The 26,411-nt window shown below is 43.0% G+C and overlaps 1 protein-coding gene across 8 annotated transcripts; it reads left to right on the top strand.

The window, feature by feature from the left end:
* The first annotated feature begins 417 nt into the window (after nucleotides 1-417).
* CREBL2 (cAMP responsive element binding protein like 2) lies at nucleotides 418-23,628 on the top strand. Of its 8 annotated transcripts, XM_040594705.1 has the most exons (8): nucleotides 421-582; nucleotides 10,500-10,697; nucleotides 11,814-11,961; nucleotides 15,352-15,473; nucleotides 16,025-20,587; nucleotides 21,329-21,448; nucleotides 22,195-22,408; nucleotides 23,267-23,628. In XM_040594705.1, the coding sequence occupies exons 1-4, from the start codon at nucleotides 568-570 to the stop codon at nucleotides 15,441-15,443; spliced, it is 453 nt and encodes a 150-aa protein (XP_040450639.1). In that variant the 5' UTR covers nucleotides 421-567; the 3' UTR covers nucleotides 15,444-15,473; nucleotides 16,025-20,587; nucleotides 21,329-21,448; nucleotides 22,195-22,408; nucleotides 23,267-23,628. The 8 variants fall into 8 exon arrangements, with proteins under 8 accessions (XP_040450640.1, XP_040450638.1, XP_040450644.1 ...); XM_040594706.1 differs by lacking the exons at nucleotides 15,352-15,473; nucleotides 16,025-20,587; nucleotides 21,329-21,448 and adding an exon at nucleotides 4,024-4,172 and having other exon boundaries at nucleotides 418-582; XM_040594704.1 differs by lacking the exons at nucleotides 21,329-21,448; nucleotides 22,195-22,408; nucleotides 23,267-23,628 and adding an exon at nucleotides 4,024-4,172 and having other exon boundaries at nucleotides 420-582; nucleotides 16,025-16,734.
* Nucleotides 23,629-26,411: the final 2,783 nt, after the last annotated feature.

The raw sequence follows: 26,411 nt of genomic DNA, 5'->3' as shown, positions 1-26,411 counted from the left end.
GTTAAAATGAGGGCTCAGAGCGGGAGAGAGTCTGTACGCCCGACAATCGCCCACACGGAGGGCTGGGGACAGAAGGGGACTTGCAGCAGCACCAGGTGGCTTGGGCCGGCCGCCCCCCCCAGCTCCTAACGCTGCGGCCGAGGCAGACACCGCCTCTGCGGGAGCGAGGGGTGGGGCGGCGCGGCGCGACGAGCCGGGCCGGCCCCGGGAGCCTTCTGGGAAACGTAGTTCGCGCTCCCGGCGGGGCGGGGACCAATCACGGCGCCGCGTCTCTCCTCACCCCCCCCCCCCGCGGGCCTCTGGGAGTTGTAGTTTTTCCCGCCCCCATCTCGGCAGCGGCCAGGGGTGGCGGGGCCCGGCAAGGCTGCTCTTCCCAGCGCGCACCGCTCTGCCGCCGCTCCCCGGCCCGCCCAGCGCGGGGCGGGGCGGGCGGCTGTAAACAAACAGGGCGGCGGGCCATGGCGGCCGCTGCGGGCCGCGCCGGGGGACTGTGAGTGCTGGTGTCTGTCGGGGCGGGCGGCTCCGGTGTGCTCCCCGTGTGGGGCTGGGCCGGGGCTGGCGGCACACATGGATGACAGCAAGGTAAGGGGCTGCGGGGCCTGGCAGGGCCTGGGCTCGGTGTGGAGCCGAGGGCAGGCGGTGAGGCGGCGCCTTGGTGCGGGGAGCCCGGGGAGCCCTCCTGCCGGTGGGTTCAGGCTCCAAGCGGTGTGATGTAAACCCCCACAAAGCCCCGTCACGGGTAATAGACAGGGAACTGCGAGTGAGGTGAGTGCTCCCGCTAAAGGCTTTGCAAGTAAACTTCTCTGAAATCTTCTCCGGAAGGCCTGTGGTTTCTGCCGGCAGGAAGGAGGGGTTGTCCCCAATCTATCCTGCTGCCCCAATGCAGCACAGTGCTTGGATGCTGCTTCGAGTTTTTCCTTAAAGCTCCAGACACAGGCCAAAGGCCAGATACAGACCAGTGCTCTGGTGTGGTGTGGTGGGCCATGCTCCTATAGCACCCTGAATTTCTTAGATAAATAGGCAGCGTGGGCGTGTGGTAAGGTGCTAGGGTAGGAGCTTGGGTTGCAACCTTGTAATGGGTGTTGGTGCTTTGATTCTTCCTGCATTTTCATTTGAGAATGGCACAGTGGCATCCCTGAAGGTACAGGTCCTCCATTTAAGTAGAGCAAAACAGCAGGTACACAAGGAACACCTCTTCTGCCTGCTTGCACCAGGGTGCCCCTAAAGCAGCACCTACAGGACTGAGAAAATAACTGTTGCGTCTGTTCAGTGCAGTGTCTTGCATTGAAACTCCCAACTGTGTTTGGGTATTTTAGCTCATTAGGGTGGCGGTTATGGTAGTACCCTGGATTTTGTGCTAGAGATAGCTTAAGTTCCCAGGAGTGAGCTAGGTGAAACCACACTTGAGGTGCACTGTGAGGCAGCAGTCTTCTGACTCATAATAAATTATGAGCTTAGCTTGAATATTAAAACTGGTCATGTTGTGGTCATGTGCCTGTGGTACCTTATATGTTCTCAAGCTACCTGGGTTTCTTCCCACTCAGATTTTACTAAAACAAAATTGCAATGCCTGTGCTGATCTGCCTTAATTCAAAGAGGGGAAAAATACTTGTAATTTCTTAGGGAATAAACGTAAGAATCTTAGAAGTGATTGATACTTTGGCAGTACAAAGAGTCTACAGAATTGATTGTAAGTATATGAAAAGTTTATGATGATTTGCCAATTCAACATGTATACTTTTTGGTTTCATCGAGGTCTTGTCTGAAATCTGCGAAGGAGGGTGGGGGAAATCTGCATCACTGAAGTCAACCAAATGCTCATCAACCAAATGCTCACAACTGTGAGAACTGTATCAAAGTTTATGTAATAAGGGCAGTAGTTTAGAAGATCCAGAAGATGTAATTCTAGAGGCATGTATTGTTCGTCAGTATTAGCTGATCTGTATCTCCTTTAGTGTTAAGAATGCTTTGTTTCTCCTGTATCAGAATTAACTTATTTGTAACAGATAACTTTTGGATTTTTCATTTTTAAAATAATTTTTGGTCTCTTGTTGTCTTGAGTTCTGATAATCTGCGGGTTTTTTTCTGAAACCTTTTTGGACACATTTAGTAGATAAATTTTTTTTACCCAGTCCGTAAGACAAGTCTTTGCTCTTAGAAAAATTGATGTCAAGTGAATAGAAAAAAAAAAAAAGGCAGATTGGAATATTTACTTTCCTTATCTTCAGTCTCAACTAAAGTTTTTTAGTATGGCATTTTTATTTAAAACTTGCTGCTGCAATACTTGTGAGAACAGTGGCATTGAAATGGGTCTTGCCCTGAACTAACTGGGTGTGGCTGTACCTAAGGAAAACTTTAAAACTCTTTGTAATCTCAGCAGGTTTTTTGTTGGGTAATAATATGGGGTGGTATGGGATCCTCATATGTTCTACTTAAAATAGATGATATTAGTCATTAAGTGCCTGCTGCTGTGGAAGGCTTTGCTGTAGTTGTTTTGAAGTTCATGAGGCTGCAGGTTGTCCTAAGGGTTTGGTGGCTCTATTTAAGAGATCCCATTTCTCTTAGGAGGGCTCTTCCCATTGCATGTTGCTCAGCCAGGGTGAGGCAAGTACTATTTATACTTCATTTTATAGCCAGAGTGGTCTTACAGCTTGAGCCAGAATGTCCTAGAAGTCTTCTAAAAGTTCCACCGAGTCACGTTTTCCCCCTTATTGAGAGGGTTGGCCTGCCTGATCAGTCTTATCTGTAAATTGCAGGGAAACTCCTTTCACAGTCACACTTGTGCAAAAGCTGAGATAACTGAATTGCATTAGCAGTGAAGTAACCATTCTATAGCTGCATACACCCAATTTCAGTGTTTTCCTTCATCTGTGTGACATAATGTAGAATTGGGCTTGCAGGCTGTAATGTTTTCCCTAATTCTTAGTGCACTATAATATAGCCTTACCCAATTTAAGAGAGCATTAGAAAAAAGGTTAATTGTAACATATTCCTCAAAATAGGAAGAATTAGTAAGAAATAAAGGGAGAGAGAGCATATCTGAGCATGAGATCTAGAAAATGTAGAATGCGTCATTCTTAATCTTAGCAGCGGAACATAGTAATTGATTACTTTTCTGAATCGGAATGAAAATTTAGTGAAGTGCACCCAACAACTTTTTAAAGTGCCTTGCCTACCTCAAGGCAGCTGCTCAACTATGTCTTGGATATACAAAGGAATGTAAGAAAGCAGGCTTAAGAAAACCTTTTGTTACCCAGTTCTGATGACAGTGAAACAGTCCACTCTTCAGATTTTTAAAAGAGTAGATGTCAATCTCTTATACTTGTTTTAATTCCAGGTTAGTTGCTCAATTTTGAACAGACTGGTTCTTGGTTCTCAGCTTTCTTTTGCTTGTAAATAGCTGCATCCTCTAAATGGAAGAAGCAAATTCCTTTATACTTTCATCCCCCCAGACACTGTGGCTGTCGAAAGCCAGGTCTCCAGCTCAGATCGTTTGCTTTTCATCAGGCTGGTCCCATGGCCTTGGACAAGGATGTTAGTCTTGAGGTCTCACTACTTCTAAACTTCCCCAAACTTGCAATGTGTGAAGTGAAAGAAAAGCCTTTAAATAGGTGAGGTCTGAGTGTTTCCAGGTGTTAACAGAGTTTGAAAAAGCAAGCCCTCAGGAAAACAGTTTGTATGGAGCATTTATATTTATGGATTGAGCATCTGTCAGTGTCTTGCTCTGGTGTTCATACAGCCTTTCCATTTCGGGGGAGCACTTGGTGTTAGGGGAAGGGAAATTCCACAGCAAAAGGCAGCACACAAGGAGTTGTGCTGCTTTCCGCACTGCCCAGCTTTGAACCATCAAATACCCAGTTGTGTGTGATCCCAAGTCATAATTATGGGGGTGCAGGTGTCCCTTGGAGGGAGTGTGGGAGCAAGTCAGATGTGAAATCTTGTGCTTAAAATAGAGAGCTTGGTGGGTCTTTATTAATGAGATGTCCTCTAGCACATCTCTGCCTGTGACCCTTGCTGTTGTAGGTGACCAGGACCACAAAGAGAGGGGCAATCTCCCAGCAATCCTGGAATCCACTCTGAGGAATGCTTTCAACACCACAGCAGGGACTGAGAGCTAGTGTGGAGAGCAAAGCACAGGATGTGTTTTCATAATGACCTCAGTTGTTACGGAGGTGGGTTACTATGTTTTCACCCTTCAGGGCTTTTTCACAATACGCAGGTTTGCACAGTGCTGGAGGAGTCTTCCACCCAGGATAGTGTCCAAATGTAAAGTGTTCTCATTACTGCTTGCTTGGAAGTATAAAATAGTTTTGGCTATAATTTGAGATGGGCAATTTCACATCATCAAATGTTTTGACAAGTTGCTGCTCAGCATCGCTCAGATGATATGTCTGCTTCCTCACATTTGCAATAAGGAAGTAAAATGGATAAGCTTAAATCCTATAGAACAGCTAGAACAGTTTTATTTCGTTGTTGCAATGAGCTAGGAGGATGTATGTGGTAGTGTTAGCTGACTATCCCTGTTGCCTGCTTCAAGGTCTAACAGAGATAGGTTTAAAGACTCGCCTGGGTTCTGTTAGTGTAAGCCAGGAGAACACATGTGGCATGTTGGTGGATGTGCTTCCACACATGAGTCTGAGTCCTTCCTGGTGGAAGAGGAGGACTCTTGCCGGTTGAGTGGTAAGGTGGCATCTGGGTGATTGCTGCACAGTCTTAAGTAGCAATGCTTGCCCTGAACCTTAACACTTATGCACTTGTGGATGCCTGTGTAACACTTCATGAAAACCTGATATTTATTCCTAGCTTATGTTTTTTTTTAAAATAGACATTTCAGCAAAGATAGTCTTCTTTACACATCTGTGCTAAAGATTACATTCTTGGTACATTAATCGCTTCATATGATTAGAGTTTTAGGATTAATTTCTGTTGACATATCTGCTTAAGACTTAGAAAATGTTTGTTCACTAAATAGTAGCTTGCATTTTTGGATCATTATTGAAGGCATTTTGTCTTCCAGTGAAAGTTAACTAAATAATCTGTGTGAAGCATATAAAATGTCATTCAATGGAGGAATAACTGATATATTTTCTAGCTGGGTTTTATACTGCTGCTGTCAATGGTATGCTGTGGCTTAGCTGATAAGGTAACTTCCTTTTTATCAGGAGACCTGTGACTACTTGATTTGATTACTGATCTTGAGAAAATGTATGTAAGTGTGAACAAATTCCTTCCTCTACTGTAATAAATGCAGAACTTGGGCTTTATTTTTTGCTAATCACTTTTATAGTTTTATATCAATTCTGTAGATGATAGTCAGCTCCATGCTAAGTTAAATTCTGCATACCTGTACCTTCAGCCACTAATGTAACCAAGAGTCTGCTCAAGATGGTTCCTTGAGCTGGATCTTGGGTACTGGTTGATGGAGCACTTGAGAGCTGCTGGATTCTGAACTGGTCAATGTGATCAGCATTGATGATCAGTAGTGGTGAACTGTGCTTCAGATAGTCTTATTTTAATCTTCCAAGTTGATCAAAACCTGCAGATGTCACAGTGAGGCCACCTTTATCACAGTCTTCTGAGTGGCTCAGTTCCTTGTGATGTGAATCGTGGTAGCAGTATTATGTATGTGTCTCCTTCCTAAGGAGGTCCTCTCCATCACACAATCTGGCAGTGTTTTTGTAGAGAATTACTGAATCCCTCTAATCTGAGGGCTTTTTATACATCAGGGCAAGTAACTGCAGCTATTTCCAATTCCAGATCAAATAATTTTGTACTTGAACACTGATGTCAGGCAAGAATGATGTTAAAGATCTAAGTACTGTATTAAAAAGGGAAGGAGTTATGTTCTTCTATTTTCTGAAGTCTGAGTGAACTGAAATAGGAGCTTGGTCAGATTTCTGACAAATGCATGTCATAATTAATATTTCTATGACATATTTTATGATTAATATTGTTCTGGGTCTTGATTAAATATGACTTCCTGAAAAAAACCAAATCCCTACTGCTGAATGCTAATAGATCACATCCCTTTATAAGTTCTGGAGGAATACAAAGGGAATTAAAAAATGTTTGCTTGCTTGTTTCTTTTCTTGGTCTGCTGCCATGTTCAACATCAGCTAGCACTTCTGCTTTGTCTTCTTTCTGTCACATCAGCATAGCAACTGAGTAGGCAAACATGACTAGAAGCCAGGCAGATAATGTGGGATGGTGGCTGTCCTGGTTTCAGCTGGCATAGAGTTGATTTTCTTCTTGGTAGCTGGTGTAGTGCTGTGTTTTGGATTTAATATGAGAATAATGTTGATAAAAGACTGATGTTTTTAGTTATTGCTAAGTACTGTTTATAGTAAGTCAAGGACTTTTCGGGTTTTTAGGCCCGGCCAGCAAGAAGGCTGGAAGGGCACAAGAAGCTGGGAGGGCACAAGAAGCTGGGAGGGCACACAGCGAGGACAGCCGACCTGAACTAGTCGAAGGGGTGTTCCATACCGTAGAATGTCACACTGAGTATATAAACTGGGGGGAGTTGGCCGATGCCTGCCAATTGCTGCTTGGGGACTGGCATCGATCAGCGAGGAGTGAGCAACTGTATTGTGCATCACTTGAGTTTTGGGTTTTTCCCCGCTTTTGGGTTTTATTCCTTTCTCCCTCTCTCTCCTTTTCATTGCAATTGTCATTGTTATTTTATTTTGTTTCAGTTATTAAATTGTTTTTGTTTCACCTCATGAGTTCTACCTTTTTCCAGTTCTCCTCCCTATCCTGCTGCAGGGTGGGGGGAGTTAGCAAGTGGCTGCTTGGTACTTAGCTGCCAGCTGGCGTTGAAACATGACAGTGGCAAAGGATTTATCAGGCCTTTTTTTTTTTTTCCCCGGCTGGGTTGCTTGAGGTTACAGAAGGAGCTTGTAAATATTGGTGAGGAAAAACTTTTAAGGATGCAGATTCGATTAAATTGCTTACCAAACTGGCTGTGCAGGGTGATGCCTAACTGTATGGTGCACTCCACTTCAGAAGCCACAAAGACAGTATGAGCCTTTTGGGATGGTGTGAAGGCAGATTATTAGAGTCTTACCACTTAAAGTCTGAGTTAAAAGGGAAGGAAGCTTTTCATTATTTCCATAGTCCTGGTGGTTAGAGCATTGGAAAGCAATGACCCAAGAGGTACAAGCCATTTTCCTCCCATAAGAGAGCTTGCGTGCAGGGCTGCTGCAGTGGTAAAAGATCTTGGGGGAGAGAGAGCAATTAGCATACCAATCTGTAGAAAGCTCTCTAGAGTGACTAATTGATAATGGTGGATCCAGGGTGCATTTGCAATGTGCAGAGCAGTCTACACCAGCGTCTAGTTTCCTTACAGATTACAAAGTGCCTTTAACAGGTTTATGTCCACATCGCTAGATTTGTCTGTAAAAATACACTTTTAAACTCAGAGTTTTTGTGAGCTCACTTGATTTCTTACTGGCATAGAGATAGACTTTCTCGCCCTTTGTATGTTTTCTGTGTTGATGTGACCCCCTACCTTGGAAAAAAGGCACCAGCTGCATATAAACATACATGAGATGCTTTAAAATAACAGGTCCTTAAAAAGAAATTATTTTGTGAGGTTGTGGTGTTGGATGGATTTAACCGCTGTGAAGCTGTGCTGCTGGTGAGTGCTTTTCACTGCCAGTGCCTGCCCCAGATGCTGGCTGTGGAAAGGTTGGGTGCTCTTTGCCCGTGCTTTAACTTGCTGGTTGTGAGAAACAATGTGGTAGCAACTATTCACCTGCCTGATGTTCTGGTGAAAGAGGGTGGCAGTGACATGCTCCTGTGCAGGACTAAGTCTCAAGCTGTTATTTTGTCTTGGTGCAGCAGTATGTGGTGTGCTGGGGCTCTTGAGAGCTAGGTCACTCTTCTAGAGGGTCAGAACGGAGTTGCAAAGGTTTTTTAAGAGAGCTGGAGTGTATGTCTCTACAAGACCTCACCTAGCTCTTGAAGTCAAAGGTATACTTCAAACTACCTTGCACTGGCACAGAAAAGTCTCAGGCGGTAGAAGTCTTTGAGAACTGAAGTACTTTGGCTGTAGTGTATAATGTAATATTCAGAAATCTTTCAAGTGCAAGTAGTAATAGCAAATTGTGAGAGCCTACATCCCCTCCTAGGGAGACAATGTTTATTTCTGACTCCTGCTGAGCTAGGAGTTTAAATCACAGCACACATGAGTGTGGTTCCATGGGAGGACAGAGCTGTGCTTGTCATGCCTGCAAGGGGACAGGCACTTTCCTTTCTTCGGAGCTTATTTCCCTCTTGGCCATGGCTGGTTGGTTTTATCCTGCCTTGGTGAATATAGGGTCTGAACAAGAAGATCACACGGAGGCCACCTTGGTGGAGCGATTACTCAAACTGTATTAAGCAGTTCAAATGTAAGAGAGCTTGATATTTTTTTCTTTGCTGTTCTAACTATATTGTGCTCATTTCATTTCATTATCACTAGAAGTCCATTAAGTACTTTCTGTTCCTCAGTTTGCTTATGGTAGGCAGCTACACCTGAATAAACTAGGAGAGGCAATATAGAGAGGGTAAGATTATGTTGGCATGTGATTATTGACTCACTTTCCAAGGGAAAAAAATGGCTCAATTGTATGATCTTTTTTTTCCCTTCATTCTAGCACATCAATTCACTATGTTATTGTTTTTAGCAGCCTGCTAAGTTTGTAGAACAAGTGGCTTTGATTGTCAAAGCTGACTTACTTGGTAGCATCACACAGTAAAAAGTGCCTTTTTTATGATGAACTCTAGTTTGAACAGTGCCTGTTAGAAAGTCTCATCTACATACAGTATAGTGAAACACTAAGCCAGCAGTAAAAATTCTTGTATGTAGGTGTGTGTGTTAGGTGTGTTTCTCCACACCCCCTCCATTCAAACAGTGTGGTCAGAATGCAAATAAAGAGAAATCCTCACTTCAGAGGAGAGATGGGGTGTGTGGCTGATGTAATGCTTACAGGGCGATACACCAGCATGCTGAGTTTCAGGCTATGTTTAAGGCTTTCTTGTGCCATGCTCTCATGTTAAGAGTAAAATATTTGGGTTGGGAAGCACAGAGTAAACATTGAGGAAGCTATTCCTTTTTTATTATTATTATTTATTTGTAGTGAGAGAAGCTTTCAGATCTGTTTCTTTTTTAAAAAAAAAGACACACAAAGAGGGGGAAATTATTGCAAAATCTGCACTTCATAGGAAAAGAAACTAGGGGGTTACATTTCTGCAAAGGAGATGTAAATTAGGCACAGGGAGAGTTGAACATCAGCGTAGGTTGCATGAGGAGATGCAAGGAAACAGTTTTCCAGATTGTGTAATCATGTTTTGAAGGTAAACATGGCCAGAGTGGTTAGGTGTAGCTGGAGCAGAAGCAGCAGAGGTAGGACTCAGTGTAACTGAGTTCCCTGTTTAGTAAAAGTCCTCAGAAGATTCCTTTGAAAGAAATTGGGACTGAAGAAGCTCAGATGGCTAGTGAATAATTCTGACAAGTTGCATCTTTACAGTAGGCTGAACCTGCTTGTTTTATTACAGCAAACTAAATTTTGGATGCCGTTGATATAAATAATTATATTTTTTTATTCCAAATCAGTGTTTAACTCCATAATATAATATTTCTAGGGCTGGCAAGAATTAGGGCAGGGGTTGTTGTTAGTATAAAACCAGTTTCACTACAAGTTGACTGTCATCTTGGTCCTCTCAATGTCCCAGATATCCTCCTAGATAGCTGAAGTACTGGGGAGGCCAGAACCAGACACACTACAAGAGAGAAATGGAGGCACTGGAGAGAGTTCAGCAACAGGCCACTAAGATGAAGAAGGGACTAGAGCATCTTTTCTATGAAGAAAGGCTGAGAAGGCTGGGATAGTCTAGTCTGGAGAAGAGAAGGCTCAGGAGATCTCATCAGTGTGTACAAATACCTGTATTTGTAGGGGAGGGTGTAAAGAAGACTGAGACAGGCTCTCTTCAGTGGTATCCATTGCCAGGACCAGAGGCACTGGGTACAGACTGGAATACAGGAGGGTCCATCTGAATATCAGGAAATGTTTTTTTTACTGTGAAGCTGACTGAGCACTGGTAGAGGTTGTCCAAGGGCTTGTGGAATCTCCCTCCTCTGAGATATTGAAAAGCCATCTGGACACAGTCCTGGGCAGCCAGCTCTAGGTGACCCTACTTGAGCAGTGGAGGGTGGACCAGGTGACTTCCAGAAATCCCTGCCAACCTCGACCATTCTGTGGAGCTCCTCCAAACCAGATTAGTAGCATTTACAATAGGACTGCTTAAGCACTGACTTCACTATGAAATCATATCCCTCTCTTTTGTTTTTGATGCTTTCACTGAAAACTTCATACATCACCCCCCATATTTCTTCTGTGGCTCCAGAATCAGTGAAAGTATATGCAAGATTATCTGCTTGAGATACCTGGTAGGCACAATGACATGGTTATAGCATTAATTTTGCAGAACAGGATCTTTACTGTACCCTTGCTTTCCAGGTGGTTGGAGGCAAGGTAAAGAAACCAGGCAAGCGAGGTCGTAAACCAGCCAAAATAGACTTGAAGGCAAAACTTGAAAGAAGTCGTCAGAGTGCCAGAGAGTGCAGAGCCAGGAAGAAGCTGAGGTACCAGTACCTGGAAGAGCTGGTTTCAAGCAGAGAGCGAGCCATCTGTGCTCTCAGAGAAGAGCTTGAAATGGTAAGAAACTATCCTTTAACTTAACCCTCAGTATTATTTGGGACCTGTCCTCATGGATTCTTGAAATCACTGTGACTGAGAGTGGGACTTGGCTAGCTGTAAGGTATCAAAACATCAGTAACGGATGCATTCAGCTGTTTGCCTACTTTGCGTGTTGAATATGAACTTCATGTTGCAAGTTATCTGCTGGTTTTGAACTGGAAGCAAGCAGAGCAAATGCCATTGCATAGGAGCCTGTTGTCTCTGAAATGGTTGTTTTGGAAAACCTCTGACAGAGGTAGAAAGAGGTAGAGGGTGGAGATGTATTAAAATATCAAGGGGAGCATATATCCACTGTGTGTCACTGCTTCCCACAGACCTTTGTCTCTGTTGGGGAGGTTGATTCTTGTAGGATGTTCTCTGCCCTGTGTTCCAGCACGTATAAGGTGGGTATCTTGGCCAAATAAACTGCATTAACTGAAGAAGAACGTTTCATCTGCAAATAAAGACTCGACTCCTTGGTGGTACTGAGATGCCATTGAAATTTCACTGGAGTTGAGGATATTGCGTTGACCTTGCATTAAGTTTGTTTAAATAGTCAGGGCTAATCACCACAAGTGAATAAGGTTAGGATTGGGTGGAAAGTCAGCTAACTGACCACAGGTGTGTTGGTGTGCTTCAGGGTTTGCCAATGAAGAATATAAAATGAGGGAACAAGGAATAAGGCACATGTGCTGTAGCCATGCCTTGCACAATCAGAAAGGACGTCTTAATAGTCAGTCAGCCCGAGAGTCATGTGAAATATTTGTTTTTAAAAGGCCATGAACTGGAACGGTATTCTGGCATGCCAGCAGCGAGAAAATGCACAAAGTGTTCCATGTTGTTTAATAATTACAGTATTCTGTCTAGTACTGCCACTGAGTAGCAGTTTATTGACTGAAACAGGATTTACTGAAGCAGGTATGCAACCATGGACACGTGCTTAGCTCATTAGGGCTCTGCAGTTTTGCAAGAGGCTTCAGCCCAGTAAATTCAAACTTTAAATGAATATACCGGAAGGTAAAGATTACAGCTCTGTTTTGTCTGCTAATGTGATCCTGGCTGTTTGCTAATGCCTAATGTGTTTGCGTGTTTCAGTACAAGCAGTGGTGCATGGCGATGGACCAAGGGAAAATCCCCTCTGAAATAAAAGCCCTGCTAACTGGAGAGGAGCAAGGCAAAGCACAGCAGAACGCGACCAAACTTGCCAAGGCTGGGAAGACAGAAGCAAACAGCAGCAATCCCTGTAAGTATTCAGCTTATGGTTAGTTCCTATTTTATTACATCTTTTGTGGTGTAGGAGGATGGCTGTGGTGTAGGAAGAAACATAAGGATGTGCTTTTGGGCACAAATAGTTGATTGAAGTAGAGAGCTTAGTGGGTGGTACAAAGGCTCTGTGTAATGTTTACATGGACAACACAGAAATCGCACTAGCTAGGAAGCGGGACGGTTACTTTAAAAGACGACTCAATCCTTGTGTTTCACCAAGGCCTGTGGTGACCTGTCAAGACCTGAGACCTTAATCTTTTACAGCATTTTTTTTTCCTAATGCAAGGTAAATGGAGCACATAAAACATAATTGAATTTTTAAAACTCTATCAAGAAAACATTATTCTAGCAGCAAGCACTCAAAAGGGAGAAATGCTTGACTTGAGATTTCCTGTAGAGTCTTCTTCCTGCCTCATTTGTGCTTGTCCAGAGAATTAAATAAGTTTCTTCTAGGAATTGAAATGTGAAAAGATCATGTGATATAAAGTCATATTCCTGATATGTACATGCAAAGGAACAGGGTTAAGGTGTAGCATGGGCAATTCATTACCTTACATCTTCTAATCTTGTAATATTGCATGCTACAGGTTAAATTACACTTTACATTTTTTAAAAACAGCAATTCCTAGCTTTCTGTTTTTAGGAAACAGTGTGAAAACCACATTTGTAACTGTAACAGTCTTCCTCCATGGTGCATCATTCACAGGAGGCCAATGCAGAACCTTCTACACTGCAGCAGCAATAGCTTGGTAGCTAGCAGAAGAATGCTGTTGTGAGAGAAGTGGATGCATCCCCAGATGCAGGGGGAAGGATCCCAGTCCGCTGTCTTCTCTTTGCTCCTCCCCACATGAAACTCTTTGATTGCAGTATTCGTAAGCCTGCATGGAGTGGGGCTTTTGGGGTAACAGGTGTTTGTGTGAGTGGAGCCTTGTTCTTCCTTTCTCTACACCACCCTCCCCAAATACAGCTATGTCAGCTTTTGGTCATTCCAAATAAGAGGCAGAGGCTGCTTTTGTGTCAGAGCCCAGAATTACACTGGCTTTGTGGTTGGTAACTGTCATGGGAGTTGGTGAAGTTCTGTAACGTAAAAGCAAAAGGAGGATCTTTTAACAGCTTGGCTAAAGCCAAATGGAGTATCGTAGGTCGAGGAGAAGGGACTGATTCAAAAGCTTTCAGTAAGTAAGTTTAATGCAATTTGTAACCTAAATAAAGATCTCTGCATCCTTTTATAATGCAGCATGTCTTTTATGTGATTGGGACTCTTGAGAGAGGTACTAGATACATTCCCTGCTTTTGTCCATACTACTTTTGCAGGATGTATCTCCTGCCCCCCATGCTCCTGGTAAGGTAGTCAAAGCACGTCCCTCCACCTTGCTTCCAGCAGTGGAACAACTGCCATCTCCTCCCACCAATTGTGCTCTGCTATCTTTCTGTATCTACCTACACCTTGGGCCCTAGTATCTTTCTGTGTAACTTAATATGAATTCTGCTGTGCTATCCTGGTTTCCCAGCCAAAGATAATGCCAAAAAGAGGTAGCAAAGAAAACAAGTTGCATCAGGTTTTTTTTTTATGATGAGAGGTGATGACAAAAGTCTTGCAGGCTGATTTACTCATCCCAGATATTGACAGATAACTTGTCGCTTTCCTTAAACCGCTCTTTCTCCTGAATATGCTTTTTGCATTTATGTGATGCAATGTGGAGAGTGGAGCTCTCATGATTTTCAGTGGGGGTTTTGCTTGCTTATTCCGTTTTGTTTGTGATAATGTCTTTCTCTGTATTTTATGAAATGCATGGAACATTTTTTAATATTATGTTTTCTTCGTTTCATAGAATAAATATTATAATGAATGACTTTGCTAGACTGAATGTTGCCTTCTTTTTGAGCTAATTGGGTCTGTTTAGGCTTATGTCAATTCAAGGTTAGTTGAAAGCACTGAAAATAATAAAGTGCCATATTTCAGTGTACAGCACGGTTGTTTTCAGAATTCCATTCTGAGTGCTCATATATTAATCTTTAAGGCATAGTTTAAAGTTTATTCTATAGACCCTCCACTCATGTACTTGGCTAGCAATTGATAGTAATGTTGCATAGACATGGAAAAATAGGAAAGGTTAAGTAACACTAAAGCAGAGATGGGGAGGATACAAGGGTTGGCCCCCCCTCCTCCCCCAGCCCCCCCTTCCCCCTTCCTTATAATCTCTGAACTGCAGTTTGTCCTAAAAAATAGAACAAAGCCAACCCATAAGTTTTGGGATAGTTGTCACTGTTGAATGCTTGTGTGTCCTTTTTCTGAATTTTTCTGGAGGAGGAAAAACCACCCTAGGCCAAATGTCCAGAACTATAGTCTGTGAACCTTGCAGTTGGATTTTGTAACACAATCATGTCAGAAGTGTAATACATTATTTTTTGTTAGAATTAGACTTATGCATCTACTTTCAGATGTAAACTATGTATTGTAATTAAACATGTATTTCAAATGTTATGTTTATACTTTGTGTCTTTCTGAACTGGGGATGTAGAAAATGTGCAGAAGAGTTGTGTGACCAGAACAGTTCCACTCAGCACTAGGTAATGTGGCAAACACAGCTCTCATCTCGCCAGAAATACTTCACTTGCTCTCCTCCTCCACTCTTTCTTTGTTTCACTTTCTGTGATGCCAAATGAGAAGCTTCTCAGGAGTTACGTTTTCTTTTATGGAGGAAATGGAGAGGTGGAATTTCTCATTGTGATGAGCAACAGTTTTCATCTATTCCCCATCATGGTGGCTTCTGCTTCTTGGCTTAGGCAGCTGTTGATGTTACAGGATTGTGTTTGGCAAGCCTGGGCCCAGCTCTGTGGCACAAATAGTGGCAATCATGTTGTAACAGGTTTTTTTGTGCTTCATGCAGATGGGACAGGAGGCATGTTACAGCCTACATCATCTTAAATGGTTTCCTTGTTTGTCCTGTAAGCCAAAATATGCGTGACACCTAGTTAGAGACTAACTGCAAGTTTCCAACCTTCTCCAAATCCTGTAGTTCATTTTGAAATGTAGGATTCTCAGCAACAAGCATTTGCATCTGTGACTTCCATCACATGGCAGATTATGCTATGTTATAAATGTTGTGGCCTTAGATGGATCTCAGAGTCCTTTATTTTGGAGTTTGAAGTTTTGCAGTTCCCCTTGAAAACTAAGAAATATTTGTGATTCATTTGCTACTTTGATGCTTACAGCCTTCACGTCCACTGAGGTCGCTCCTAGAAGTGATACAGGCAGGTTCTCTGGCCAGGAGTTTCATATAGTACCCTAAATAATGGAGGATAATTTAGTCTTATCCTCCCTCTGTGTAAGATGGGCACAGCCTTCCACTCATTTCTCCTGCAGTGAGTGTGTGCAGCTGGTTCTTTCTCTCAAACATCGAAGAAAGGAAAAAAGCCTGGAAATGCTTCATTTTCCCACTTGCCATGGAAATCTAATTGTCAGCTAGAACCTTTGCCCAGCTAAAGGTGGGTATCTCTTGGAAACTATCCATAGTCTTCAAAAAATGTTGTCTGTAGTAATTGGTGTTTACGACAACGCTAAAACTGTGTTACAGTAAGGTGTAATAAGACTGAACTCCGTGCTGATGGCACAAGCAGTGTACAGTTACACTAATCCTTTTGGAGAGTGTAACCTAAGCATTTGCCAGATAGTGGAAACTTCATAACAAAACATGCAATAAGTCTTGTGGGTTTATATGCTGTATGTATGCTTTGTGCATAGAATCCTGAAAAATGAAGTTGGATACATTTAATTGAGTTGTCACTTGACTGAGAAAATGTTGTAATTCTATGAAAAAAAGTCTGCTTTCATAATCTGATAATAAGTGTTTGTCAAAGAATCTATATTCCATTAGCTGCTTTTCAAAAGACTGTTAACTTACTGTTAACATTATTAACTGTTTTTAATGTATTAAATGAATTTCAGAAAGCTTTTTCTTTACAGCTGAAACACAGCTAGCTTTGCAAAAGTGTCTGTGACTGACTTGTTTTTCCTTTTTTTCCCATTTACCTTTTAGGGTGAAGATTAATCTACATCACTAATTATTCTAGTTCTTGCTGGCATCCCACGAAGAGGTGGAGATTTGGTATCATAGCTCCATTTGCTACTTTCCAAGAAATCATAATCTCTACAATTAGCTATAAAACTACTGTTAATGTAAGGACCAAATGTTTGAGAATGGTCTAAAAATGCAGCGGAATCAGAGGAAAAGCTGAAATAAGAACCCTAGTCTTAGTTATGCTGAAGAGTTACAGCATGAGTGACACAGGATCAGCTGATGTAAAAATCCCTGTTGTAGGTAGGCAAGTCAAAACACCAGCTTCTAAGTGTCCTGCTATTAGTACCACTGAGCATTAATTTCTGTGTAAGTTATGTCAATAACTGAATTTCTTGTATGACTGTTGTGAATTTGTGTGAGAAAACAGAAGCTTCTACTCCACAGTAAAATCTGAGGTATCCCGTAACGAGTAGTGCATCAGTGGACTAAAATTCAACTGATGCTATATTTATGGAATGTGTAGATTTGTGTATGTGGCTAAAGAAGTAGAATTTTTAGTGCCAGTTTTGCCGTTGCCTTAAGTAATTTCTGCAAAAGCTGGTGCTTGATATTATTTATACCATTATTTGTATTTTCTTTATCTTACTTTAAATTGTAACTAGAAAATGCTATTGTTCGATTTTCAGCAACACTTCATTAAAAAAGAAACTTAAAAAAAACTAGACAAATGACTCTTGCTTTCTTTTTTCCTCCATAAAAAGCACTTGGGATGTGAAACTTTGCTTCTTTAAGTAGTGCAAAGTTAGCCCTCCTTTTTTGTGTCTGCCTGTAATTCACAACTGGCTTAATCAATGCTGGTAACTGCTGCTTCAAGCAATTCTTGTGTATGATCTCTGTATGTTAGGGTGGGCAATGGTGACATTCCTAACTATGCTGCAGCTGATAGGTATTCTGATGATGAAATAAATACATGAATAAGTGGATTATAAAATGTGCGTTTTCAGGGACTGTTTTCAATGTGAATAGAAGTAGCTTGCAATGAAAGGTGACTTTTTTCCATGCCATCTTTCTCATGGCAACTTTCAAAATATATTTTGATGAATTTATACAGTGCTGGTGACAGCACTGCTGCATATTCCTGTGGTAGAGCATACCAGCAGTGTCCTCCAACTTCAGCATCTCCTTAATGTGGCATGCTCTGAATGCCTGCTGGTGTAAGAACAATTTGTTCCTACTCACTATGGAACATAGATCCTGCCGTGTTGCTAGGTCAGTGTTTTCTGTTTTGCATTTCTGGGCTTTTTCTTTCCTCTCCCTGTTGAAATATACTTTTCAGTATGCATTCCTCTTTCCCTACAGAAAGAGAGTCTTCTGTGAATCTCCTTTCTTCCCCAAGTGGCCTAGCAGCTGTTTTCTAAAGCTGTCAAGGGTTCCCTTTCCAGAGGACTACATACAAGCTTGAGTTAGTTATTCTGCTGTTTCTCTGTGCCTCTGCACGCATGCTGTACCTCACCCACTGACTCACACTGAATACACCTTCTGCATTTTAAGCTTTCAGTAACGTTAAATACCCCTTCTGCACTGCAAGCTCTTGATAGTATCACCCTTTGTAGCTCAGGTCCTACTTGTTTCTCAGCCTAGCGGAAGCAGTGCTGCTATCTGCTCGCCCCAGAGCGGTTTTTTGCTTGTTCAAACGTTCTTCTGTTCAGCTGTATGATCAGGAGGAAAACTGTTAGCAGACAGCAGCAGCAGGTGGCAACGATGATGATGTTCAGTTGTAGGTGTTGAGCATGTGTTGAAACAGTTCTGCTACTCACAATGTTTTAAGTCTAGTTTGTTGTGTTGGTTTTTTTTTCACTTGGAAACACTGAGGTTTAGATTATTGTTACTTGTAAAATTTAACTTCTGTAAAATTCCAGGTTGTCCGGCATGTTCACCAGCAACAGTGTTTTCAGACAAAGGGGTAAGTTCAGCTTGGGTTTAGGGACCCGAAACACTCTATCGAGCTAGGGGGGAATTAATTTGTGAGAAAGTTTTGGCCCAAAGGCCTTTATCTCACAAGCATTAGCCAGGTAAGGTTTCGTCAGAGTACATAGGATAACAGTGTTAGCTTTCCATTTAAACCTAGAAACCTGTCAGGGATCTCAGACAGAGAAAGGAGAAGGAGGTATCACCTAGATTTCTGATCAGCTAATTACTCTTGTGACAAGTATTTATGCAAACCTTCAGAAAACTCTAGCTTGCTTACACTGCAGGGATCTGTGGATGAGAACAGAGAGCATTACCATTCTCACTTCAGCAAGCTGCATTTCTTGTGACTTCGTTCTTAGGGTTTCTCGCCTTCCAAAATAAAATAGTAATTAGCTTTTTAATTACTAGTATATCAATGGAACCAAAGTGGATTGCTGCAGGTGTTTGAGAAACAGCCAATTAACTACTTCAGCTTTTGGGATTTACATAATCTTGTGTCTTTTTGCAGTAGCTCCTTAATGTTGTCATCTTTTCAATCCAATGCCACTGAAGGAGCGGCATTGTTAATTAAGCTGATACTGTCTACATGTGCTGGCAGATAAAAAAGGCTGACTGACAGCTAGGGAATGATGATGAAGGTTGTCTGTTTTAATCCTCTGCCATGGGTTTCTTGCGGAATGAGCACAATTGCAGTTCTGTGGATGTATTAATAAAAATACGTAGGCAGAATGATGAATGGCCCCTTGTGACTGCTTGTATTTACCTTGCATTTTTTTCTGAATCATGCTCTTTGCATGAATAAGACACACAATCAAAACAAATGTGCCTGTTATTAACACAGCTTTGCCTTGGTCTGGCAGAAGTACTACCATCCGCTGTAACTTTAAAGATCACCTGTTAATATGGATTAAAATTATTTTCTTTGTTGCTATAAAAACTTTTTCCCCGTCTTCATTAGTATATAACTGTTTTCAGACATCAGCGAGAATTTTATAAAATAGCAATTTCAGGTTAATTAAACAGGTTGGAGAGAAGTGCAGAGATTATCAAGGATGCTTCTAAGTGTAATTTCTTCTATGTATGCTATTTTTCTATCATGCTTGATTTGAAGCTCTACACAGAGATGGTAAGATTACAATGGAGGATGAATACTGATGCACTCCAGTTTTATTTTCTGTTGTGGGGAGCTGACTGCTAGCCTTCCAAGGAACACGAGCTTTTATGGTCACAACTTTACTATAGCAAGGAACAGGGAAAACTCCTAGTAGTGTTTCTCTTGTAGTGATCAGGCTACAAGAAAAAAATAGTGTGGGGCCTGTGCTTGGCAGCAATCATTTGTCCTGTGGGTAGGTGACATTTGGAAGCCTGGACCCCTGCAAACTCTTCTTCTGCCCTCCAAAGAAAAATGTAACTTGAGTTGCTTTTCATTAAACAATTAATCTAGGGTTTCAAGCTCTCTTCCTACCTGCACACCAGCTTTTCTATTCAAAACCGTTTTGCAGAGATTTGTCACTTTAGCTCCCTCCTTTGAAGATTAAAATATTGTTACCTGTGTCAGAAAGTATTTTTGATATTGCTGGGGCCACTGAAGGATTGTTTTCACAAACTCATTTTCCTTTGGCTTCGATTGGACTGGACCTATTTCGAGTCAGTTTTTGTTTCTTATCTGAAAAGCAGAAACTTCTTAAACTGCTCCAACCTGATCACTTGTAACCATACACTGAAATGATACAGAAGCTCATAGCTAGCATCACTAGTATCCTTTTGTTTTGCTCCAGTGTTTGGATGAAGAATTAATATATAGCAGACTTGGGTTTTTACTTCTATTTTAGTTTTAATAATGCTAATATATTCTGTTGTGCTGCTTTCATACATGGAAATTACAGAAGTGTTTGCATGTTAAAATCTCATGGGAAGGGATTTTGTCTGATGAAGTCCCTGTGGTCTGATTTCCATTGTGATTTTTGCCTTACTGTTCCTTTTCCTTCACTCAGTAACTGCAGCTGCCCCATTTGTGACTCCCAGAACCCTGCTGATGGGTAGGGGACAGCTAGGCTGTGGCTGACCTTCAGGGATGCTTGCAAATTGACTGGTGAGCAAGGACATGCGCTGGCTGGCTGGTGCACTGCTCTCAGAGTACAGAGTGATGGAGGTCTCTTTTGCTTTCACCTTCAAGTGGATAGGTTAGTCCAGTTAGCCCTGGATTTGTTAGTTGTCCAAACTGCATTAGCTTTGTGACTTCCCTTTCAAACTGAGTTGGAGTTTGCAGAGGGACTTGTAAGTTGCTGATGCTGACTGACTGCAAACACAATTGCGTAAGTCCTGGTTCCCCAGCAAACCAGGCTGGTGGTAAGTCCCCAAATGAGCTTGTGTGTACCCAAGCGTCTGAAGGATTCTTGGTTCCAGTTTTACATTTTGGATCACTTTTGACTGGAGTCCATCTAAGAGAGAAGAATTCTGTGTAACCAGAGTGATTGAAGAGTCTGGAGATTGCTCTGTAAAGCTGAAATCAGCAGCTCACTTATGCTGGAATTTCAAAATTTGCAGCTGTGTTATGCTGATAAATGAAAAACCTTTTTCTTCAAGGAGTTTTATACATGTATGCACATGGTAAGTTTCTCAACAAAGGAAAAATAGATTATTTCCTCAACTAGCTCTTCTGAGATACTCTTAAAATACCTAAACTGAGAAAGTGGTTTCTGAAAGTAGCCTTAATTAAAACTGAGTATGTGAATGGTAAAAGTAGTCAGGTGAACTTGAAACCCTAGTATTCAATTTTGATGACTTTGGCTTGGAAATAGGAGCATTGCCAGTCATTTCTTACACAGCCTGTGCCCCTATAATATTTGGAAAAAATTCTCATATTCTGTCAGTTTTAAAGGTCAGACTTTTACCATCTAAAGATTGTCCATAAATTTAATTAGGATCGTAGCCTCTTGGCATAAACTCTCCTGCTGCAAGTGTATGGCAGAAGGTTTGGCACCATGGAAGCACTTTACAGGTGCCTCCTAAGAGACACCTGTGAATAGGATGTCCAAATTAAGTTATGCTCTTATGTTTCTTTTAAACCGGAGGATTGTTATTTTAAGTTAAAAGCCATGAGAAATAAAGTGTGATTTTAGGGAAACTTAGAAGAAAGCCACCCTGAGAACTAAGGTGAGAATGCTACTGGTCTTGCAATCACAAGCAAGTTGCAGGGAAAAATACTGGATGCAAGGAACAAGTTACAGAGAGTGCTTTGTAAAGGGTGAGGAATGCTCTTATTTCTAGATCGGTGTGGTGGGTGGGTAGTTGGTCTCTGTGAGGAGTTTTTTCTCTGTACAGATCGTTGTTTCTCCCTTCGCCAAGCAGGACATTACCTGGGAAGACTAAAGAGAGGCAGCACCTCCCAGGAAGCTTTCTGCATGCTAATAATGAAGTTGCACTGACTTTGCCTCTGTGTATGTGCAGTATGAGCTGGATCTGTGCGAGGTTGGTGGTATCGTACATCCCATGCACGCTCTGCTCATACTGCAAAAGCCACTGCACTAAGTACATCCTTTACACTTTTGCCACTGCGCTAAATCTGCAGAGAGTTTTGGTAGACTGCCGAAAGGGTCATTTTCAATCAAAGATGTTCCTCTTGTGTCCTTTCTCATGCAGAACATCCATGTTTTGTTCATGTATTCCTCAAATACCTGAAATACAATACTCAAATATATTTCAAAGGTGTTTACTGGTGTGAAAAGATTTTCTCTAATGGGGGAAAGAGATTATTATTTCCCTTGAAGACAGAACTACAAATGCTTTGATACCTTGGTAGGAATTTCTCATGACAGTTAACAAGATCAACAAGCAGGAACTGGTCTTTGAAGACACAGCTAGGTGACTTGGCCATCAAAAACATTGCCTGGCTGTCAGAAGCTGACTAGTGTTGGCATATACAGGTGGCAGCCCCTGCACGGGGGTGATGGACAGTGGTGTGGAGCAGTAGTGGAAAGGTAGCGTGTCTGCCATCACACCCAGGATGGGACCTCTCAGGTGGGGCTTAGAAAGGTGCTGTTGTAGGCTCCAGAGCCACCTTGTACTGCAACATCCTCTCTTGAAATATTTTGAAACTGCTCTTTATATGTCTATCTGACTGTTTTCTGGCTTGTGCTGAGGTGGTGGCTGCCTTCCGCTGGTGTCCTAAGGTTATGCATGGTTGAGCTCTGAAAACTTGATGCTTTGTGCCATAGGCTGGTGCTGGCAGTGCAGCTCCTGGTATGAGGGCCAAGGGCCACATCCCCAACGTCCTCCTTCTTAAGGAAAAAAGTATACAACCTCAAGACTTCATTATGAGAAAGATGTCCTGGATTAATATGAAAGACCAAGTGAATAACGTGTCAAGAGCTGTTTCAAAGTCTGCAGAAAGCCTGATGGCAGACCAGATCCAGGCAGTGCTGTGGGTTGGTAAGAAAATCAGGGCTACTCCTGCTGCAGGTACAGCTAACTGGCAAATAACCTGAAAGCTCGCTAACTCTGCATATCATTTAATCGTTTTCCTTTCTGTATTTGGATCAATACAGAGAGGTACTCTGCAGAGTGTTCTGCAGAGTATGTACGGCACTGGAGATGGTAAATCTCCAGGGCTGAGGAGGAATGCTCTAGTGCCTCTGAAATAAGATAAGTAATTACACCCATCTGTATGTGGCCTCTGCTCTGTAATTCTACATAGTCTCAAAAAAATTAAAGTCCTTGATCAGTCCCTCCTCCCCAAACCATGGAAACAAAAGCGTCTCTCACTCTTGTACATGCAGTGAAAAAGCTAGTGTCTGGCCAGGCATGAGACAAGGACAAATTAAATTATTTGATGATGTAATTTATTTTTTTTCTATTCCCTTGCAAATGGAGGAACAAATCAAGAGCTGTTCTAAAATGGTTGAGATGCTGGACACAAAGGAATTACTGCTGTCTGTGCCACACCTGAATTTTATCCGGGGACTGGTTGCATGAGAAAACTAAAAGACAACTTTGTGTGTGTTAGCAGTAGTGCAGAATAAATCTGTATTTTAGTTCAGGCTGCTTACCAGAAGGTGACATTTATATAACAATCTTCCAGTAGGTGTGTTATGTTTTACTAGAAGCCAGTTCAAATAAAGCTTATGTAATTTATAATGGCCTATTCCACAACACTCGCTAGGTTGAAAAGAGCCAACTAATAAAGACATATTAACTTACAGAATCACTTAGGGGGCTAATAACCCTTCCTTTGAGTGTATGGGTCTGGTTTCAATAAACTTCAACTCTGCTTTTTGTTCTTTTAAACAGGAAGGATCTGATATTGAGAAAGGCTGAGCGCTCAGAATTTCAGCTAAAATCGATGGCGTGTGTTCAACACCTTGGAAAACCAACTCCTAAATCAATGTCAATTAATTCTGAAGTCAAACTGGTTCAGTAGAGGAGACTGAAAAAACTAGGGGGGTTCTTAACTGGGCATATGGAAACTCTTAAGTCCAATTATGGGCGGTAGCCAGCTCGCTATCACCTCCGGGAGGCTGGCTGAAAAATAGGTTCAAGCAGTGTGTGTCTTTGCTTCTCACTGACCCCCACCCCTCCGCTGGAAATTTTTAAAATATGTTTAACCAAAAATCCAACTTTCTGCTGAAATAAAAAGGGGGTATGTAATTTGACAATTTGTAGTAGTAATTCCCAGGTGAAAGCCACTTAATACCAAAAGTAAATGACAGCGATGGAATTTCCACTTAAGGGGTGTCTGCTTAATGGAAAAAAAATGTTTAATGGTTGCTGCTGTGTTGTGTTCTTACACAGAAAACATTTAAGACTAAGGGGTGGATGGGCTGGAGATCCAGGAGTCCTCTTTCCCAGAACTGCTCTCTTGAGGACAGGGTTGAGATGTGTTTGTGAATCAGGAGGTTTTGTTTGCTGAGTGCCGACCCTGCCCTAATAACTTCTGCCAGCTTCAGCCCACACCTGCACGCTGGTTTCCTTGCTTATATACATGCTCAGGGACATGCATGCCTACCCATGCAGGAGCAGTGGTTGGCATCCTCAGTACCTAACCAACCTTTCTGGGTTACAGGGGTGTCTTGAGAGCTGTGTGAAGCTCCAGGAGCAGTGGTTGGCATCCTCGGCACCTAACCAACCTTTCTGGGTTACAGGGGTGTCTTGAGAGCTGTATGAAGCTCCAGGAGCAGTGGTTGGCATCCTCGGCACCTAACCAACCTTTCTGGGTTACAGGGGTGTCTCCAGGGGCAGTCACCGGCTGTTTCCACATTAAAGCGTGTCTCTTCCAGATGCCTTTATTTGAGTAGCGTTGCTTGGTTTAGTTCTAAAATTTCCTCACTCCTCTGTATGAGCCAGCACAGGCAGGATGCAGGAACAACTGCAAACTCACAGATGAAATGCAAAGAGTAAATTTATTCTTGTTAGTCCACTAACTGGGGGATCTCCAAAGCAGCTCCCAGACAGAGGCACACAAGCAGGGGTGCGGGCACCACAGAGCTTGGTCCATGCCAGAGGATCATCAAACCTGCTGTTTCCACGTGCATTTCAGGGATTTGTGCAGGCGTAGTTTACCACTGTGCTTTGCTCTTTCCCACAGCAGGACAGGAATCTCAAGCCCATTTGATAGGGTGCCTCTACCACAGGCTTATGTTACCGAAACGCGGATGTTCTACTTGTCCAACATACAAGGCTAAACAACAGGATGATACGTGTGTTTTTCTACACCTCAGCTGCAGGTCACTTGAGTGTATTTATCATCCTCCTTGCCAACCTTCTGTTATTTTCCCACACCCTCATTAACCTCATTGTTGTGTTAGATATCTCACTGAAACAATCTGTTGGCAATGAGGAGTTGTGAGGGAGTGCGGAGAGATTTGTTGATACCGATCAGGCAAATCCTGCAGCATTTTCCATTTCTAGATAATCCATGATCTTCCTCCTGAATTTCTGGAACCTCTGGGGCCTTGGCAGACCAGGTGGTACATGGCAGTTGGCTCAATGAAACCCATCCATCACCTGTCCTAAAATGATGGAAGGAGTGGAAATACTTCTCCTTGCTCTGGTGCCAGGTCAAGTCTCCATCCATTTCATTACAGGTTTCCAAAGTCAACCCTAAGCGTGGTGTAGCTGCCATTTTGACTGTCAAGCTGCCAGATACTTTCCGTCTTCAGCACTGCTGTAGCATGGTGTCTTCTTTGGCTGTCACGGTGGCAGCACCAAATTGCCAGTGGCCGAGCATCACCTGAAGGGCTGGAGCTGCCAGGGCAGTTCAGGCAGCCTTTTCTCAGACACCTCTCCGAGAAGCATGGTGTTCACCAAGGCAGAGCCTGCTCAGCAGCCATGGCCAATGGGGTAAAGGATAGAGAGGATGGCAGGACTTGGGGAAAAGGGAAAGGAAGGAGGCAGGAGCGAGCATGTACGCATGCACCTGATGTGCAGGCACATCACTGCTCCTTTCGCTTGTGCTGTGAGGCAGAGGCTGGCTTTTCAGAGCGAGGGATCTGTAGGCTGGCTGGCAATTGCAGCGGTGGGTTTTGTTTGATTGCTCTGCGTAAAGCTTTTAACCATACCGACAGCTGCATCATATGGAAGTAGAAATCAGGCAGGTTTATCGATACGGCCACGTAAAGGGACAGCTGCATGGGTGAATTCCTCCAAGTTCAAATTCAGCTTACACTAGTGAGAGCGTGTTTTTACGGGGATGGTTTTGGCTAAAAGATGCTATACAAGCAGAGTCAGGCTTACTCTGCTAGGACTGTGACTGGGCTTTTACTGATATGGAAGGGTGGTTTGAGAAAGCCAGCCTCCAGGCTTCACTCCCAGTGACAGGGCTGGTTGGGCTCGTGATTTCAGGTCAGAACTGCCAGCTGTTTCAGCCTGGGGACATTGTGTCCCTAGCCGTTGTGCCATGACAGTCCTGGACTTTTCCTGGGCAGCCTGTGTAGTTTTACAGCTTCTGGGATATGGGGAACTGCGGTTGAGTTCACAACAGGGAAAGCTGGATAGAAGTCTGTGGTTTCACACCCGCTGGCATGTTCTTTGCGCTTTGTGTGTGAAATGACATCTGGCAGACCGCGGGTCTGCGATGCAGCGCAGGCACCGTAGGGGTGGGCTGCCTCTCGCCCTCCCCTCCCTTTTGGCAATGGAGCAGGCCCTGCACGTGTGCCTGCAGCAGTGCTTTCCTTCGGGATCCTTAGTGGTCTGAGACCTGCTCCTCACCTGCGGGCTGGAAGCCAGCTGTGCTCAGGCAACATCCACTGGAACAACACCTCCGGGGTCCGACTGCACCAGGACTCCCTGCCTACAGCCTCTCTGGATACACCTGGACAGGACAGTGACTGTTACAGCCTGTCCTGTCCATGATGCCGGAATAACGAGGCTGCCTCATGCACTCCCATTCACACAGACTTGAAGGAACAAGTGTCCTGGGTCCCTCTGCAGTCCTGTG

Source organism: Falco naumanni, chromosome 5 (genome assembly GCF_017639655.2).
Source record: "Falco naumanni isolate bFalNau1 chromosome 5, bFalNau1.pat, whole genome shotgun sequence".
NCBI classification, from domain to species: Eukaryota; Metazoa; Chordata; class Aves; order Falconiformes; family Falconidae; genus Falco; species Falco naumanni.
The sequence above is the reverse complement of the archived record's forward strand: the minus strand, read 5'-3'. Positions and strand labels throughout refer to the sequence as shown.

Excerpts from the sequence above, each read along its gene's own strand:
- CREBL2 (XM_040594704.1), top strand. The coding sequence starts at position 4,152 with ATGACCTCAGTTGTTACGGAG. Across the intron at positions 4,173-10,499 it reads TGACCTCAGTTGTTACGGAG|GTGGTTGGAGGCAAGGTAAA; the intron begins GTGGGTTACTAT and ends CTTGCTTTCCAG. Across the intron at positions 11,962-15,351 it reads AGCAAACAGCAGCAATCCCT|TGAGTGTGTGCAGCTGGTTC; the intron begins GTAAGTATTCAG and ends TTTCTCCTGCAG.